A 17,691-nucleotide genomic window follows, 5' to 3' on the forward strand; every position below is an offset into this window, starting at 1 on the left:
AGAAAGTAATGCTAGGGTGGACAAAATGCTGAGAGAGGCAGATAGCACTAGAATGGAAAATAGTGAAGTTGGAGTAAGAGAGAAAGTAATAAAGTCCAAATTGGTCTTACTTGGCATACGTTGTATGTATGTGAATGCACAGAGTATAGTTAATATGTTTGGAGAATTACAGGCACAGCTTTCCATGTGGGATTATGATGATAATAGAGACGTAACTTTTTTGTCATGACTCTTAATTTCCTTATTGATTTCAAAATGTCTATTTGGGTTTTGAAGATGCTTAACAACATAGTCTCTACAGCCCTCTCTTGTTACAGAATTCTGCATGCCCAGCAAGGAACTCAGTTTCAGCTCTGTTCAGATGTAACATATCTGACTTGTACAGGTGCCATCTTGCACAAATCCAGTTCCCCTGTCCCAGAAAACTAAAGCCCTCCCTCTTGCACCATCTTTTCAACCTCTCGTTCACCTGTTTTATCTTTTTGTTTCTGCATCACTTGCACATAGCATTGGGAGTATTCTGAGAGTACTAGTTTAGAGATTTTGCTTGCTAGTTGTCAGCCTAGCTGTCTAACCTCTGATTGCCTGACCAACCTGTGATATGTATAGCCATGTAAAACATATTAACATTTGGATTTTCTTTTTTAATTTTAGGGACTGCTCTATTCCTGAGGAACCTGAGCAAAGTGATGATGAGATGACACCCAGTTATGAAAAAACATCTAAAAAACAGTTAAGTATCTTTGCTGGCACTGGCCCATTTACAAAACAGGAACAGTTCACTTTAATATTTACCCACAATGTGAGCAATAATGTTATAACCATTTTCCAGACCTATTTGCCTTTATATTCCTCTCCTACAATAAGCTCCATTCCTTCAATCACTTATTCAAACCTGTGCTACAGTCATTGACTCCAGTGGTGTATTCCACAGTCTCATCAATATAACCTCTGTATAAAAAATGCTTTTCCTGTTCTCTGTCCTAAACCTCATTTAATTTTATATCTACATACTTTCATTCCAGACCCTCAATCACTGACAACAGTCTGTTTCTCTTTACTCCATCCCATCTCTTCATACTTTTGAACTAACTCACCCTGTAATCTCTGTTGTAATGACAATGGCATTGATTTTTCACATATAACCAGACACTGCTTCACCATTGGAAGACAGCTGCATGGTTTCAGAATAGCAGGAAAGATTTTGTAAGGACATCAAATGATGTGAATCTTCCAACTCCTGTGATATAAGCCTGAACATTATTTCTCCTGAAGCTTGACAAAAATTAAGTAACCATATGGATGTTTCCATTAAGTACTTTCTTATATATTATCCTGCATATGCTTTGTTCTTTCTTAGTGATCAAAGTCTGGAGAGAAAGAGGTGGAAGTCTTTGGAACAGGAGAAACGCATGGTGAGGAAATGTACAGATTATAAAGTAACCTCCAGTCCACTGTGTTCGTACCTTTAAGTTGTTTTCATATGTCATGCCCAAACTAAATATACATGAGAAGAAAATATTTAAGACGTCATATATGCCATGCTCTAACTTAACCCTTTACTTAACAAAGTATGGCCTATTTGCAAAACAATGCAGCACACAGCTCTTGGTGTAAATAATTGAGAAAACACGAACAGTTTTCAGAAAAGAATCAAATCTAGTATGAAATATCCAGGTGTGGTTGACTGTTTTTATAATGCTACCCTGTTTAGAATGATTAACGTTACAGTTATTCCTTGTTTAGCACTTCACCGAGACAGTATAAGGCATGTAGTGCCTCCTTCAGATTAATGAAGTAAGTTTAAGCAACTCAAAGAAAATATAATTGTTTCTCAGGGCATTCTCTTAGCTGGTTGGAAATTAACAAATATGTTTATTAAATTCTCTTGTTCATAGTCTCTTATTATCGTCACATTTCAGCAGGGGTCATTATATTGCAATAAAAGGCTTTGTAGCTCTGCAGAGGCTTAGTCGATAAATTCAAATGAACTGTTCTGCACTGATTGAAAAGAATCCTGATTGTTAAACTTCTGACAACTAGTTGGTGAATAACAAGAGCAGAAGTCAATCTTTAATGTTCTTTAAAATCAGCAGCAGTGAATGTGCAAAGCAATTATAGACAGGACAAATGGGGAAAACAATATTGGTTGGAACAAAATAAGAGAAAATGTGAACTTGTCCATTTTGGCATGAAGAGATTGCAGAACACATCGATACACATTTAACAGATGGATATCTATACACAGCAAATATTTTGTGATTTACAACGATTTTGTTTTAGTTTACAGCTTACAAAAAAAGGTGCTATGATTACAGATGGCCATGTTCAATACCTGACTTGAATGTGTCTGAGATCTTGAAGCCAGACTTCTAACATTCCTACAAATGGTCTTGGAGGTTTGGCCTGGTGTTATATAGCAATGACTTATATCCTGTACCAGCACAGAGGTATTGGTCTAGGGGGGATCATCCTTTGTAAATGAGCACTGAGGTTCAGGAGGAATACACGTGGAGCTGTGAGGGAGTTATGGCACCTACTTAGCCTACTAGATCAACACTAGTGATTAATTGGTGATAAATATCACATCCAGGACATCTTTGCACTAAATAACTCAGCTCTTTTTGCTTAGGTGACTCATTGCCCAATCACATTATAAGAAGCCAGCCTCTTATATTTTTAATGCCACATCTCTGGAGCAGGTGAGGCCTGAACCCAGGCATCCTGGCCCACAGGTAAGCATACTACCACTGCCCCACAAGCGCCTAATAATTATGAGCATGGTGCTGAAATGTATCCAAACGAACAACAGGTTTCTAAAGTAATTCTAAAAAGGCTTTCGTCTCACAAAACTTGATAGAGATCTGGAAGATTCCCTCCACAGGGGACCCCTGCTGCCCAGCTTAAAACCAAACACCAAGGCAAGTCTGGGCAGCAGATGAAGGAGAAGAAGTGGATAGTGTGCAGCAGCAACCCGTTTTGGAATCTCCTCCATGACGGAAGGCATTTCCATGAGGCAGCTCAGATTGCAGGGTGTGAGCTCCTAATAGAGGTTCTGGAACCAGGGCAGATGGGGTTTCCATCTGAGCAGGGGTACTCACAGATCACCACACACCGGAGCATCTGAGCTCCACTATTGTCAGGTGATAGATGGTATTGGCTGTGAGCTAGATATTGCCCCCACCCTGCTAAGCTCTTTTATTTTATGTCAACCTGTTCAGACCTGTTCCAATTTGAACCTGGACTTTTTGGCCCAAGAATCCAGTACTTGTTTTGATACCTGCCACCAAATCATCTGTTTGGCAAATTAAATAATTATTAAGCACTGCCCATTCAGGCAGTATAACAACAGAACAGGGAAGGACAGGAAGTAGGGAAGGGAACTCGGTTAAAGTGGAGTTGGGGGGGAATAATACACATCAGAATATTGTCAAGTGACTTTCATATTTAAGTTCTTGCACTGTCTACTCAAAAGTAGAACATCAAACAATAGTCATTCCCATCACCCTATGACTATTTTCTGCCAAACCAATAACCTTTGAGTCATTGATCTTGAGGAAGTAAAGAAATGTAATTTATGCTCATCTAGCTATGATCACTGCACATGTTGTGGTGGTGCTTTGGTTTTATCAAAAATGCAAAACAAATAGTTACATGATGTAGTGCCAACTTTCAAGCTCCACACTTCACATGACACAAAGTGACCAACCTTGATAAGTGTACAGATCTAAACGTAAAATAGATGTGGCATATTTAGAGCTCTGTGTTCCAAGGGAAAAATGTCCCTTGTAAGAAGAGGCTGGTTTTGGATGTGTTCAAGAGATTTTGTTCTCTGAAAGTGACATTTGAATATTTAAATATGGAACCTGCATAGGCAGCTATGAAGGCAAGTGGGAGACACTATACTGTTGTTGAGTAAGATATTTAAATACCACCACCATGAAATAACCATGGTTGCCAGTGACTTTCAAGGCATGTGTTACTGATAGGATCTCCTCTTGCTCTTTGCCTCTTCCTTTGTTCTCTTCACCTACGAGGAGAGGATGCAAAAATTTGGTAAGGGTTTGCAGGACAATACATATCACAGAGGATAGCTCTTTGAGGCATGGATGATAGCGGTCAGTAGGATAATGGTGAGTGGAGTGTTGCCTATTCGGATAGGAACATGAAAAGGTGCCTGGAGAGAGCAATGAATGGAGCTGCAAGTTTTTTTCCCCCTGAGAAGTGCTGTGCAGGAGTCTGCTGGGAATGTCAGAGTATGGGTGTTGGCACCAGAAATAATTATGCACTGACCTTAAGTGCCATCCTACGTTCCTAGTTCCTTGTGGCTCACTGGATATATTTGGAGAGCAGAACTTCTGTTACTGACTTTCTTGGACACTTGTATGTATTCTAATTCTTGTTCGAGTTCTGTTAGTTAGAAATTTTTCCTTTGACAAAATCAACACGATCCTGCTCACCTTCTCTGATTGGTCAAGGAACCTGCCGAGGTAGTGCTAATGCTTTAGCTTATGTTAAGAAATTTGGCGAAGTCTGCTTTAATTGTCAGTAGCTTCCCAACCTACTAAGGGCACTGCTGTTTTAGCACTAAGTTTGGAAAATTCCATTCTTCAATTTTGATTTTCGTTCCAAAAAAAGACCTGTTTTTTCTTTTCGTGATTTTTCATCAGTTCTTTTCATGTAGTATCCTCTGAGGTAAATCTATTAGTTCTAATCATTTTAATTGGATTTCATATGTAATAATGTTTCTAGGTAATCAAAAACTCAAGTTATCTTTTCCTCTGCTTCAATCTGTTGTTGAGATGTAAATTAATACTTGATTTTTGAACAGTTTAGCTGAGTTGTTATTACTTTCTTCTGTAACTCAGAGGGCTGCAGCATGTCCATTTGTGTTGTTGCCATCTGACACTCCTAGAAAACTGCATATTTGGAGCTATATATTAATCCAAGATGTCACCTACTTGTTTATGTTTCAGGTAGAGGAAGCGTTTCTATGGCACAATTCAAAGAATAGAAGCGACACATAAACTCGTCAAAATTTCCCCCTTAACCAATGTCACCGAAACTAGATTAACTGTTAATCTCCTCATTTGCTGCTGCACAGCCTTGCTTGTATAAAATACCTGCTGAATTTGGCTACACCGCGCTTTAGGACATCTTTTGCATGTCATGAGATCTTTGTAATATTCACATATTGGTATTTACAAAGAACAGGATGGTGGTGATAGAGATATAGAAGCTCGGAGCAGTGTAGACCATTCAGCCCTTCAAGTCTGTTCCAGCATTCAATATAATCATAGCTGATCCTCTTATGGTCAATGCCATATTCCTGCTTTCTCCCCATACCTCCTGCTACTTTTAAATTCTAAAAATGTATCTATCTTTTCTTGAATATATTCAGTGCCTGGGTGTCCACAACCTTCTGTGGTAGCAAATTCCACAGGTTTATTACTTTGAATGAAGAAATTTTTCCTTGTGTCAGTCTCAAATGGTCGACAGTCTATCCTGAAACTCTACCCCTGGCCCTAGACTCGCCATACAGAGAAGACATTCTCCCTATATCTGGTTTGTCAAGCCCTTTTAACATTTTATATGTTTCTGTCAGATCCCCTCCCATTCACCTAAACTCCAGTGAATACAGGCCCAGTCAAACAGGTAGGGAGACCATGACTGCATGCAGTACTCCCAAATGTGGTCTAACAAGGAACCTGTATAACTGGTGTGAGAGGTCACCACTCCTGAACTCAAATAAAATGAGCATTACCTGTTTAACTACTAGGAATATATTTTATATCCACTTTCAAAAGTTTTACTTTTATGCTGACAATAGATCTGTGTGATGCAAATAGTTTATTTTTGTTCTTGAGATGTGGACAGCATTGGGGACATCCTATTTATTATCCATTCCTAGTTGACCTGTTGTGAGATGGAACCTGCTTGAACTGCTGTAACACTGGAAAATGATGATGTTCCTGGAGAGGTGTTGTTTCAAACCTTGCATGAGTTTAACCCAGTTCATTTGGAGGAACAGTAATTTATGAGCAAGTCACGATGAATTGTGGCTGCAGAGAACATAGAGATTATGGCAATCCCGTAACATTGTTACTGTTGTCCATTTTGATTCTGGTTAGGAGGTTCTGCTGGAGCATCTCTAGTAAACTGCTGCAATGTATGCTTCAAATAGTGCATATAATAGCAACTGTATGCTAGAGAAGACTGAGTTAAATATAGACTCCAATGATAAGGGCGCTAATTAAGTTAACTGCTCTGTGTTAGTTTGTGTCAAGTGTCAGTTTTATTAACTGGACACTAATATCTATGACACTCAGATCCTCAAAAAGAGGCTGAGCAGTATGCACTCAGCATTTATGGATGAAAATACCAATAAACCTTTAAATTTGTCTTTTGCACTTCTGCAGGACTCCATCAAGACTAAAGATAAAGATACTTATAGAACAATTCTGTTGGGTTTCTTGGCAGTGTCAGATTTTGTGGCACTGTTTATAGCACACTACTCTTGGTGTTTAGCATGTTCACTAGGTTATCACTTCATTTGAAGATACTATCCTGGACACATTCTTCTACACTCCCCATTGAATCTAAGTTTATCTTCCTGGCTTGTTGGTAATAATTATAGTTTCATTGATACACAATGTTTGTCTGCCAGTGCCATATAATAGCTTGTAGAATTCTGTTTTCAATTTTTTGCATCTATCCTTAGTCTTGATGTGCTCTGCAATGCTATATGATCTTTATCATTGATATGCAGGGATTGGTCCTATCAGTATTATTCTAGACAAGCAGGTTAATGTTTGATCTTGTTGATTGCTTTACCATTGACAGAGGCTCATAATAATAGTTAGGTCAACTAACATTCAACCTCCACTGTCCATGCCTAATCCGGATCAACTAATATCTTTCATACTCTCAATGGCAATCTATGCTCTCTACCTACTCAAGTTCCTTTATGGCCTCTATGACCACCGTGCCGTGGGCGGCACGGTGGTATAGTGGGCGGCACGGTGGTACAGTGGTTAGCACTGCTGCCTCGCAGCGCCAGAGACCCGGGTTCAATTCCCGCCTCAGGCGACTGACTGTGTGGAGTTTGCACGTTCTCCCCGTGTCTGTGTGGGTTTCCTCCAGGTGCTCCGGTTTCCTCCCACAGTCCAAAGATGTGCAGGTCAGGTGAATTGGCCATGCTAAATTGCCCGTAATGTTAGGTAAGGGGTAAATGTAGGGGTATGGGTGGGTTACGCTTCGGCGGGTCGGTGTGGACTTGTTGGGCTGAAGGGCCTGTTTCCACACTGTAAGTAATCTAATCTAACTCATATTAATGGCCTCTACCTCCAACCTTTGCTTCTACACCCTCCATGCCAATTCATCCAGTAATTACTATGGGCAGACTTCAAGAACCATGGTGAGATTAAATGAAATAAAGTTCTAATTATCTATAATACAGTATATAAAAACAATTTGTTGATAGAAGTACATTGAGTATATTTAAATCCCTCAAGTGTTTAGACTCTTATAAAAACAAATATTTGTATTATAACCCCACAGCAATAACAGCGAATCTTTTGGAACAGTGAATTAAACTGAACTTACAGAATCCTTCCCCCTATCTATTGTGATGAATCACTATGGAAACAGTAATGAAACTATTACCTATTATGTTATCCCTCAGGCTTATATCAGCAAGTAGCTATTGAAATTGCACTTTATTTCAGAGTCACAATAGGCTGTTTCAATTTTAAACAGCAGAGTATTTAAGTCACTCAACACCTCGATTAGTTCCACAGACCTTATCCACCCTTTACTCATCTGCATCTTCTCTTAAATCATAAGTAACATACTCGAGTAAAAACCTCTCTCCGATAAAAAATCAAGTCTATTTGAACTGAGCAATGAATTCAAGTGATCCTGCTGGGTTTGCGTTTCCCCCATGAATGAATCACATCTTGCCCTTTTGCCAGACCAACAAAAATAGCATCTATTGCAAATAGTGGTGTGTCCTGGCACATCTTGGTAAAGCAACACATTTATATGCCCCCCTGAAAAGTAGAGCTTCATTCTCGCAGAAACTCCTTCAGGGTTTGATTAGCTTGATGATGCTGTTCAACCACTCTGGGTGTGCAGGGTGGTGTGGAGATGATAGTATGTAACCAGTTACAAAATGTGGCTTGTGGCTTCTGTTATTGAATTCATTAGATATGTAATTTGTGGTAATGTTCAGATTGTCATTGAAATCTTAGTTCATTTAGCAAAGGTGATTTGCTAACCCTACTCAGTCTTGTGTTATGTTTCCAGTAACCATTACAAACTTGACTTTACATAGTTTAACAAGACATGTATTGCATAAATAATCTATGAAATTCAAATCATTCAGAAAATATGTTGCATCAACTATTGTTGATGACCAGCTGTTCTATCATATCAACAGTCAGTGCAATGTTATTTCTCCAACAAGAGGAAACTGTTCTGCTAAATTAAGGAAGATGCTCCATAGATTAGTCAAGGAACAACTTGGCCTCATGATACTCACTGATGCCTATCAGCCAACATCCTAGATTGCTCCATCACTCTTTGTAATTATGGCTTGCCTTAATTGAAATGGCTTCCTACTAGAAAATCAGTAGCGTGGGTGGTGATGGCCCTGGACAACTTTAACATAACTTTGGCATCATACTTTCAGCTTACATAATATCAAGGCGCCTCCTCTTGATCACTTATCTCTCATCCCTGCAAATGGACCTGTTGGTGTTATTCCATGTTGAGCACTGCCACTTGAAGGAAGCACTGAAAGGAATAAAGACATATATTTAAGTTGGAGTTGCCATTTTATTTCAGCATGGCAATAGATTTTACAAATGTTTCCAATACCAGTGTTGCACACTATGTCACACACATAATATGTCAGGCTATTTGTTACAAACTAATCTATTCTTGAAGCAGCTGTGGATACAATGACAAAACATTTTATTACCTAGCTTTGGGTTCGTATGGCTCAGTACAGGTGTGCCTACCTCTGGGTCAGGAGGCCTGAGTTCGAGTTCCACCAGCTCTGGAAGGGTGTAATAACATTTCTGAATGGATAGATGAGAAAATATGTTATCCAGGTTCATCACACAGCCCTTGTGGTGCAGTGACAGTGTCCTGACTTCTCAGCCAGGAGGCCCACGTTCAAGTCTCACTTGCTCCAGAGTGTTAAATAGCATGTCCGCACAGGTTGATTTAGAAAATATTTTATCATCTATCGTCAAAGGGCACTTTTGGTGCAGTAGTGATGTCTCTACCTCAGGGCCAAGAGGCCTGGGTTTAAGTGCCACTAGCTACAGAAGTTTATCATATCATCCCTAAACAGGCTGATCATAATTACCTAACTTTTGTGCATCGTATCATTACTTGAATTTCCTCCCAAAAGCTTTTTGCCTTTGCAGTTTTCTCTCCTTTAAGTCCTTCCTTCAAGCTTGCCTCAAATGATTTTATTTTGGTGGTGTATCAATTTTTGTCTGATTACGTTTTTGTGAAGTGCCTTGTGATGTTTTCCCACATTAATGGTGGTCTTTGAACAAAAGTTGATCCTGTTATCATTGAATTATAAAAGGAATCTATATGTAAAATGAAGAGATATTTAAGGACAGGGTCAATATCGAGAAGTTAAAACTTTCAGAATTCTCAAGTAGCTTTGTTTTACCCAGATTAGTATGGCTTCTGAAGGATAGTACTAGCAGCCTCATGTTTCTTAACGTGGTCCACGTTGGGACTAACAACATAGGCAAAGCTAGGGTGGAGGACCTGTTTGGGGATTATCAAGCACTAGGAAGGAAATTGAAGTACAGGTCTTCAAGGGTCATAATTCTGGATTACTGCCCGAGCCACGTGCCAATTGGCATTGGGATAAGAAAATTAGGGAAGTAAACACATGGCTAAGGGATTGGTTTGGGAAAGAGGGATTCCATTTCATGGGGCATTGGCATCAGTTTTGGAACCGGGAGTATCTGTACCGTTGGGACGGTCTCCACATGAACCGATCTGGTACCAATGTTCTAGCGAAGAGGATAAATAGGGTGGTCAGTAGGAATTTAAACTTCTGAGTTGGGGGGAAGGGAAAGTGAAAGTGACAGGGAGTATGGAGTTAAATGGAGAGATAAGCAGGAGGATAGCATGTATGCAGGTGGATTTAACCTTTAGACAGATTAGGAGTGCAACAAAAAGGAAGGATAATTTAGGACATCTTATAACTTCCAATATCTCTAATGATAAGAATGTTAGCATTAAGGCACTTTACCTGAATGCTCGTAGCATTCGTAACAAAGTAGATGAACTAATGGCACAGATCATCGTGAATGATTACGATGTGGTAAGCATCACAGAGACATGGTTGCAGGGGGTTCAGGACTGGCAGTTAAATATCCAAGGATTTACAATTTATCGAAAAGACAGGGAGGTGGGCAGAGGGGGCGGAGTGGCTTTGTTAGTTAAGAACAAAATTAAATCTATGGCACTGAATGACATAGGGTCGGATGATGTGGAGTCTGTGTGGGTGGAATTGAGGAACCACAAAGGCAAAAAAACCATAATGGAAGTTATGTACAGACCTCCTAACAGTGGTCAGGACCAGAGGCGCAACATGTACCGGGAAGTAGAAAAGGCATGTCAGAAAGGCAAGGTCACGGTGATCACGGGGGACTTCAATATGCAGGTGGACTGGGTAAATTGTTACCGGTGGATCCAAAGAAAGGGAATTCTTGGAATGCTTACAGGATGGCTTTTTGGAACAGCTTGTCATGAAGCCCACAAGGGAGCAGGCTATTTTGGACCTAGAGCTATGTAATGAACCAGACTTTATAAAAGATCTTAAAGTAAGGGAACACTTAGGAAGCAGCGATCATAATATGGTAGAGTTCAGTCTGCAGTTTGAAAGAGAGAAGGCACAATTGGATGTAATGGTGTTACAGTTAAACAAAGATAATTATGAGGGCATGAGAGAGGAACTGACGAAAATCGACTGGAAGCAGAGCCTAGCAGGGAAGACAGTAGAGCAAAAATGGCAGAATTTTGTGGGCTTAATTGAGGACACAGTACAGAGGTTCATCCCCAAGAAAAGAAAGATTATCCGGGGAGGGATTAGACAGCCATGGCTGACAAAGGAAGTCAGGAAATGTATCAAAGAAAAAGAGAGAACCTATAAAGTGGCCAAGAGCACTGGGAAATCAGAAGATTGGGAAGGCTACAAAAACAAACAGAGGATAACAAAGAGAGAAATAAGGAAGGAGAGGATCAAATATGAAGGTAGGCTAGCCAGTAATATTAGAAATGATAGTAAAAGTTTCTTTCAATACATAAGAAACAAACGACAGGCAAAAGTAGACATTGGGCCACTTCAAACTGATGCTGGAAGGCTAGTGATGGGAGGTAAGGAAATAGCTGGAGAACTTAATAAGTATATTGTGTCAATCTTCACAGTGGAAGACATGAGTAATATCCCAACAATTAAAGGGAATTTGTTGAGGCTGAGTTGAGTATGGTTTCCATTACAAAAGAGATAGTGCTAGAAAAGCTAAAAGGTCTTAAAATTGACAAATCTCCTGGCCCCGATGGGCTACATCCTAGAGTGCTGAGGGAATAGCGGAGGCGTTGGTTGAGATCTTTCAAAAGTCACTGGAGTCAGGGAAAGTCCCGAATGATTGGAAGACCGCTGTTGTAACCCCATTGTTCAAGAAAGGATCAAGACAAAAGAAGGAAAATTATAGGCCAATTAGCCTCACCTCGGTTGTTGGTAAAATTCTAGAATCCATCGTTAAAGTTGAGGTTTCTAAATTCTTGGAAGAGCAGGGTCGGATTAGAACAAGTCAACATGGATTTAGTAAGGGGAGGTCGTGCCTGACAAACCTGTTAGAATTTTTTGAAGAGGTGACAAGTAGGTTAGACCAGGGAAACCCAGTGGATGTGGTCTATCTAGACTTCCAAAAGATCTTTGATAAGGTGCCACAGGCTGCTGAGTAAGGTGAGGGCCCATGGTGTTCGAGGTGAGCTACTGGCATGGATTGAGCTGTCTGACAGAAGGCACAGAGTTGGGATAAGAGGTTCTTTTTCAGAATGACAGCCAGTGACAAGCGGTGTCCCACAGGGTTCAGTGTTGGAGCCGCAGATGTTCACGTTATATATTAATGATCTGGATGAAGGGACTGGGGGCATTCTAGCGAAGTTTGCCGATGATACGAAGATAGGTGGACAGGCAGGTAGTATTGAGGAAATGGGGAGGCTGCAGAAGGATCTATGAAGGGCTTTTGCCCGAAACGTCGATTTCGAAGCTCCTTGGATGCTGCCTGAACTGCTGTGCTCTTCCAGCACCACTAATCCAGAATGCAGAAGGATCTACACAGTGTGGGAGAGTGGTCCAGGAAATGGCTGATGAAGTTCAATGTGAGCAAATGCAAGGTCTTGCACTTTGGAAAAAAGAATACAAGCATGGACTACTTTCTGAACGGTGAGAAAATTCATAAAGCCAAAGTACAAAGGGATCTGGGAGTGCTAGTCGAGGATTCTCTAAAGGTAAACATGCAGGTTGAATCCGTGATTAAGAAAGCGAATGCAATGTTGTCATTTATCTCAAGAGGGTTGGAATATAAAAGCAGCGATGTGCTACTGAGACTTTATAAAGCTCTGGTTAGGCCCCATTTGGAGTACTGTGTCCAGTTTTGGGCCCCACACCTCAGGAGGGGCATACTGGCACTGGAACGTGTCCAGCGGAGATTCACACGGATGATCCCTGGAATGGTAGGTCTAACATACGAGGAACGGCTGAGGATCCTGGGATTGTACTCCTTGGAGTTTAGAAGGTTAAGGGGAAATCTAATAGAAAGTTACAAGATAATACATGGCTTGGAAAGGATGGACGTTAAGAAATTGTTTCCGTTAGGCGAGGAGACTAGGACCTGTGGGCACAGCCTTAGAATTAGAGGGGGTCAATTCAGAACAGAAATACGGAGACATTTCTTCAGCCAGAGAGTGGTGGACCTGTGGAATTCATTGCCGCGGAGTGCAGTGGAGGCCGGGACGCTAAATGTCTTCAAGGCAGAGATTGATAAATTCTTGATGTCACAAGGAATTAAGGGCTACGGGGAGAATGCGGGTAAGTGGAGTTGAAATGCTCATCAGCCATAATTAAATGGCGGAGTGGACTCGATGGGCCGAATGGCCTTACTTCCACTTCTACGTCTTATGGTCTTACTTCACAAACATTGTACAGCTCATACTAAAGTTAAAAGAACCTGCATTATGGTATATATTTCTTTCTCACTTGTTTTTACTTTTAAAGAACTGTTTGTGTTATAATTTTGTGTATAATTCGCTCAGCCTTTGAGGACTATGCAGTGGCAACTTTTGAACTCCTTCTGTTATGAACTGACAAAAAAGAAATTTCCTAATTAAAATCAACAACTTCAGTACAATAGATAATTATACGTTTTTTTATGGTTCACTTTTGAATAATTGCTGTGAGTTCCTCAAATACTAAGTGGCTTCTCCTCTGCTGTATATTTTATCTTTTTCTTTTTACCTTTATTGTTTCCATTTATTCTTGTGACATGCTCTTCCTTTTGTAAAATTGTGTTTATCCCTGTATTTCTCCTTCTCAATTTTATCTCCATTTTGTTTTATTGTGTTCTGTGTATTTCCTCTGTCTTGCACTCTCATTCATTTGTCATTGTTCATCTAAATTCCTGTGATTTCTCCTTTTTACTTGTTAAACCCCAGCATTTTGAATTTACAGGCAATGCTAGAGAGGTGTCCTGCCCCTTTCCTCCCGTTTGGAGTTTTCAGCCCAGTTTTCGCTCAAGATGCTATGCCATTTAAAAGGTCTGCTTTCAGTTCTGAACTTCAAGTCCACACTCTGCACTGTGAATCACTATCTGTGGACAATGGTGATGTTAATCTCTTCAGAATGGTTCTGTTATTCCTCTGTTAATCTCCTTTACTCACTTACACCATTAACAATCCCTGGCTATGCTACTGCACCTTGCATGTTTAGACAGAATCCTACCCCACTGTCAGATATACCTGATAATTGTGGCATGCCTAATGATGTCTTTGTATTAAGAAGATTACCACATTTTACAAAGAGCTTTTTTACAGTCTCCCACTAGCTAAGATATGAATGAACTATTAGAAAAATAATTTAATGTAATATGTTCATTCCACCACTGAGCGGTTGCTGGTGTTTGCTGCTTCCCTGTAGAACTACAAAAAAGATTTTACAAAGGCAATGTTCTGGTGGATTACAATTTAATTCTGGTTTGACCTTTGCTTGAATTCCAATATTAAGCTTTCATTAATACATTTAAGGCATTATGATAGATTTTTAAATACACATTGATTATCCTTTAGATAGTAATTTAGAATGAATCAGAATCAATATCAATTACGTTATAATTGCATTATCAGTTAGTGCAAACGGAATAATAAAGTTTAGTGACCCCAGTGACTTAAGGGTATTACTCAGTTTAGTACTGAATCATGTAGATCAGAATATCCTACCTTCAATCTCTGTTCTGTAAGGAGTTAGCTGATCTATGCCAAAAAGCAAGCAATGTTTTCAATACTGTTTGATCTGAGTTGAAAACAGATCAGGTATGGTCCGCTATCTTGTAGTACCTTTGCTTAGAACAGTGCATATATTTATATGTGAAGCTGTTCATTGGTTACAAGAATGAGGTTGGGTCTGATGCTCAGTTACATAGCTTGCTGTTATTGTCTTTGCACATAGATAAAGAATAACTAGTCGGGTAAGGTAGTTGAGGTCTCCCATATTCTAGAAAGGGGCACTGTTTTGGGACTGTAATTATCATATAATGCATTATTTGTGTATAATCAGCAAAGACATCCATTCCTAACTTGGGTCAGTCTGAATGTATATGGAGTGGACAGGATCCAAATGGGATTTTTTTAATTCTCTTGTGGCATTTGGACATCATTGGCAAGGCCAGCAATTTCTTACTAAGCCATTTCAGAGGGCAGATAAGAGTCAACGTGGAGGCTAGACAAATGGAACTGGCAGAGTTTCTCCCCAAAGGACATCAAAGAACCAAATTGATTTTTAAAATCAGTAGTAGTTTACTCAGACTAGTTTTCAATTACAAAATTATTGAATTATACTGTTTATTGATTACTTTCAAATTTCACCAGCTACCATTATGGTTTTTGAATATGTGTCCCCAAAGCATTTTACCAGTGACTTTAGAACCATGTGCCTATTTCCCCATATGGTGCCTCAAATACCTGTGAAAAGACATTTACTTTATGCTGATGGACAAATGTTCTTTTTTTGTAGATGACAGCTAGATTATAATTACATTATATCCCAAATCTACTGGATTTTTGGGGGTGTTAAAATTATAATAATAGCTGTGAAACCATTACCCATCTGCACTTCTACCCTTCTTGTGCACTCCTCTCCCCCACCCCCAACAATCTCCAACCAGTGACAACTAATGATTTTCATCCGTAAAACATATCAATGGTTAAATCTTTAGGTTGCATTGTTTTATGAAAGAAATTAAATATGACAAGTATTATTGTGACCAACTAACCCTGTGAAAGCTAATAAAATCAAGTGAATTTTACGTCAAGCTGATCTTGCACTCCTTTGTAGTCAACAAAAGGTAAAGTTGATGAGGATATAAAGCCAGCACTTGCTGCAAACTGATTAGTTTTCCACAGGGTTGAGCAGGTTAAAATGACTTATGGGATGTTATGATCACTGACCACTTGTCAACTAAAGTAGGGAGATATTAATTGCATTAAAATTATAGTTGGGTTGAAATGAAGTGGAGGCTCATTGCTCCCTGAACTTTGCATTGAGTTGAATCCCACAGTCATTGCCTTTGGTTAACCTTTGTAGTATAGTGTTTGAAAGAAATTCTGTGATTGATTGAATGCTTGTTCTCTTCTCTAATAACGTCTTAGTGCCTCAGTTAAAGGCTGTTGTTCATCACAGGTAGGTAAATACATGAATTCTGAAATTCTTTACATTTTTATTTTTACGTTGCTGCAGGTTAACAGACTGAAGAAGAGAATAAATATATTGTTATTTTGGACAGAGCAATTGTTGGTTGAAGTATAGTAAATATCCTTTTATTCTTAAATAAAAACAAAGAACTGCTGATGCTGGAAATCTGAAATTATTATGCGGATGCAAGATCGAGAGCAATTCCAACTGAGATTCCTATTTTAAAATACATTGAAAAGTTTAATTTCCTGACATTTCTCTTTGATTTTTAAACCCCTCTCATTGCACTGTTTACAGATTAACAACTATGTTAAAATAACATATTTTGGAAGTGTGTTAAGCAGTGACCTACCAAAGGAAATTAAATTCCATTATTTTAAATGAACCTTTAAGGACAATGGAATTTGCACCCTGTGCATAAAAGAATACAGATTGGAATGTTATTGCTGTTTTCTTAAAATTACTGAGCTAGATCATTGTCTGGAATTACACTTTGCTGTTGTTTAATTTCCTTGTCTGTCATACTGCAACATATTTTTAAAAATTACATTTAAACAAAACAAAAATACTATTTTTGTTTCTCCCTCCCCCCCACTGCCCCAATTCTATGAAAGAATAGTTTTCAAAGTATTATAGGAAATTCCATTCTTTCACAGATCTTTCTGTCTGTATAGCTTAAATAGATAAGGGCACCACGTAAGATGGAGCTGATCTGTGCAGAACTGAAAGATCTCGGGTTCAGTTAATATTTTGTACTAATCTCACAATGAGTAATGTTGTGATGATATGTTTGGTCTCAGCATTATACCCTTTTTAAAAAGAAAAAATGACAGTCTGTTCCTGATCACTTGTGCTTAAAAATGCATGAGAGAACTTGTGGACAAAACAGACCAAACTGTAATCTTTTCTCAACTGGAGCCAGGAAAAGAAATAAGCGAGTTCTGTGCTGTGCTTTTTGGAATGTCAGATGAATAGTTTACTATATCCAATTAAATAGTTTTGAAGAAAGACATTAAAACTTTCTGAACTAATGAGGGCAGTTATTACTGATGAGCAATTAGACTTCAGTAAACTAAAAGCTTTAGAGCCAACTTTTTGTTCACAAATGGTTCTTAACGGACTCACAGGGAAGAATTGCTCTGATTATGAGTTGATCCAGAAGAAATATATCATTTGATTTATTTTGGCTCATAGATTTTAAATAAAATTGTAAACTCTTTTGAATGAGTTTTACAATTTCCTGGGAGTACTATGCAGTTTTTTTTAAGTATCATTGTCTATTGGAGTCAGAATTTGTTATTCTTTGAAATACCTTTTTTATTTGGCGATCTCTAGAAGGTTCTAAAGCTGGGGTAACTGCCTATAGCACACTTGGTTAGCTTTGAAATTGTCTTTTACACAAATTTTTAAATTTTGGTTTGCTTTGTATATTTTTTCTTTTGGTTACCTGAGCAGCAACATTCCCAGTTGGCATCTATAACACAGAGAAAAGATCATTCTGAAACAGGAGAAAGCGAGGAGGAGAGAGAGGAAGAAGTCGGCTATAGAACAAGATCATGCTCTGCCAGTCTCAGCACAGCATCAGGATGTTCAGACAATATGAATGAAGAACGTGTTGTATCATCCAGCCTAGGACTGAACAGGTTGATGATTAGTATTGCAGCTGTTTCTGACATTTTTTT

At 39.0% G+C, this 17,691-nt stretch overlaps 1 protein-coding gene across 2 annotated transcripts in view; it reads left to right on the forward strand.

The window, feature by feature from the left end:
• The window catches only part of LOC122557551 (MORC family CW-type zinc finger protein 3), a 135,232-nt gene that overhangs the window by 99,932 nt on the left and 17,609 nt on the right, over positions 1–17,691 (forward strand). Inside the window, exons 12-16 of one of the 2 annotated variants that reach the window (XM_087992036.1) lie at positions 655–732; positions 1,361–1,415; positions 13,775–13,860; positions 15,967–15,997; positions 17,462–17,652. In XM_087992036.1, coding sequence (XP_087848162.1) covers positions 655–732; positions 1,361–1,415; positions 13,775–13,860; positions 15,967–15,997; positions 17,462–17,652 — 441 coding nt within the window. The remainder of the gene's footprint in view (positions 1–654; positions 733–1,360; positions 1,416–13,774; positions 13,861–15,966; positions 15,998–17,461; positions 17,653–17,691) is intronic. The other variant, XM_087992035.1, reaches the window with a different exon arrangement.

This window comes from Chiloscyllium plagiosum, unplaced genomic scaffold (genome assembly GCF_037043375.1).
Source record: "Chiloscyllium plagiosum isolate Xiang-an unplaced genomic scaffold, Cpla_swu_hap1 HiC_scaffold_11, whole genome shotgun sequence".
Taxonomy (NCBI): domain Eukaryota; kingdom Metazoa; phylum Chordata; class Chondrichthyes; order Orectolobiformes; family Hemiscylliidae; genus Chiloscyllium; species Chiloscyllium plagiosum.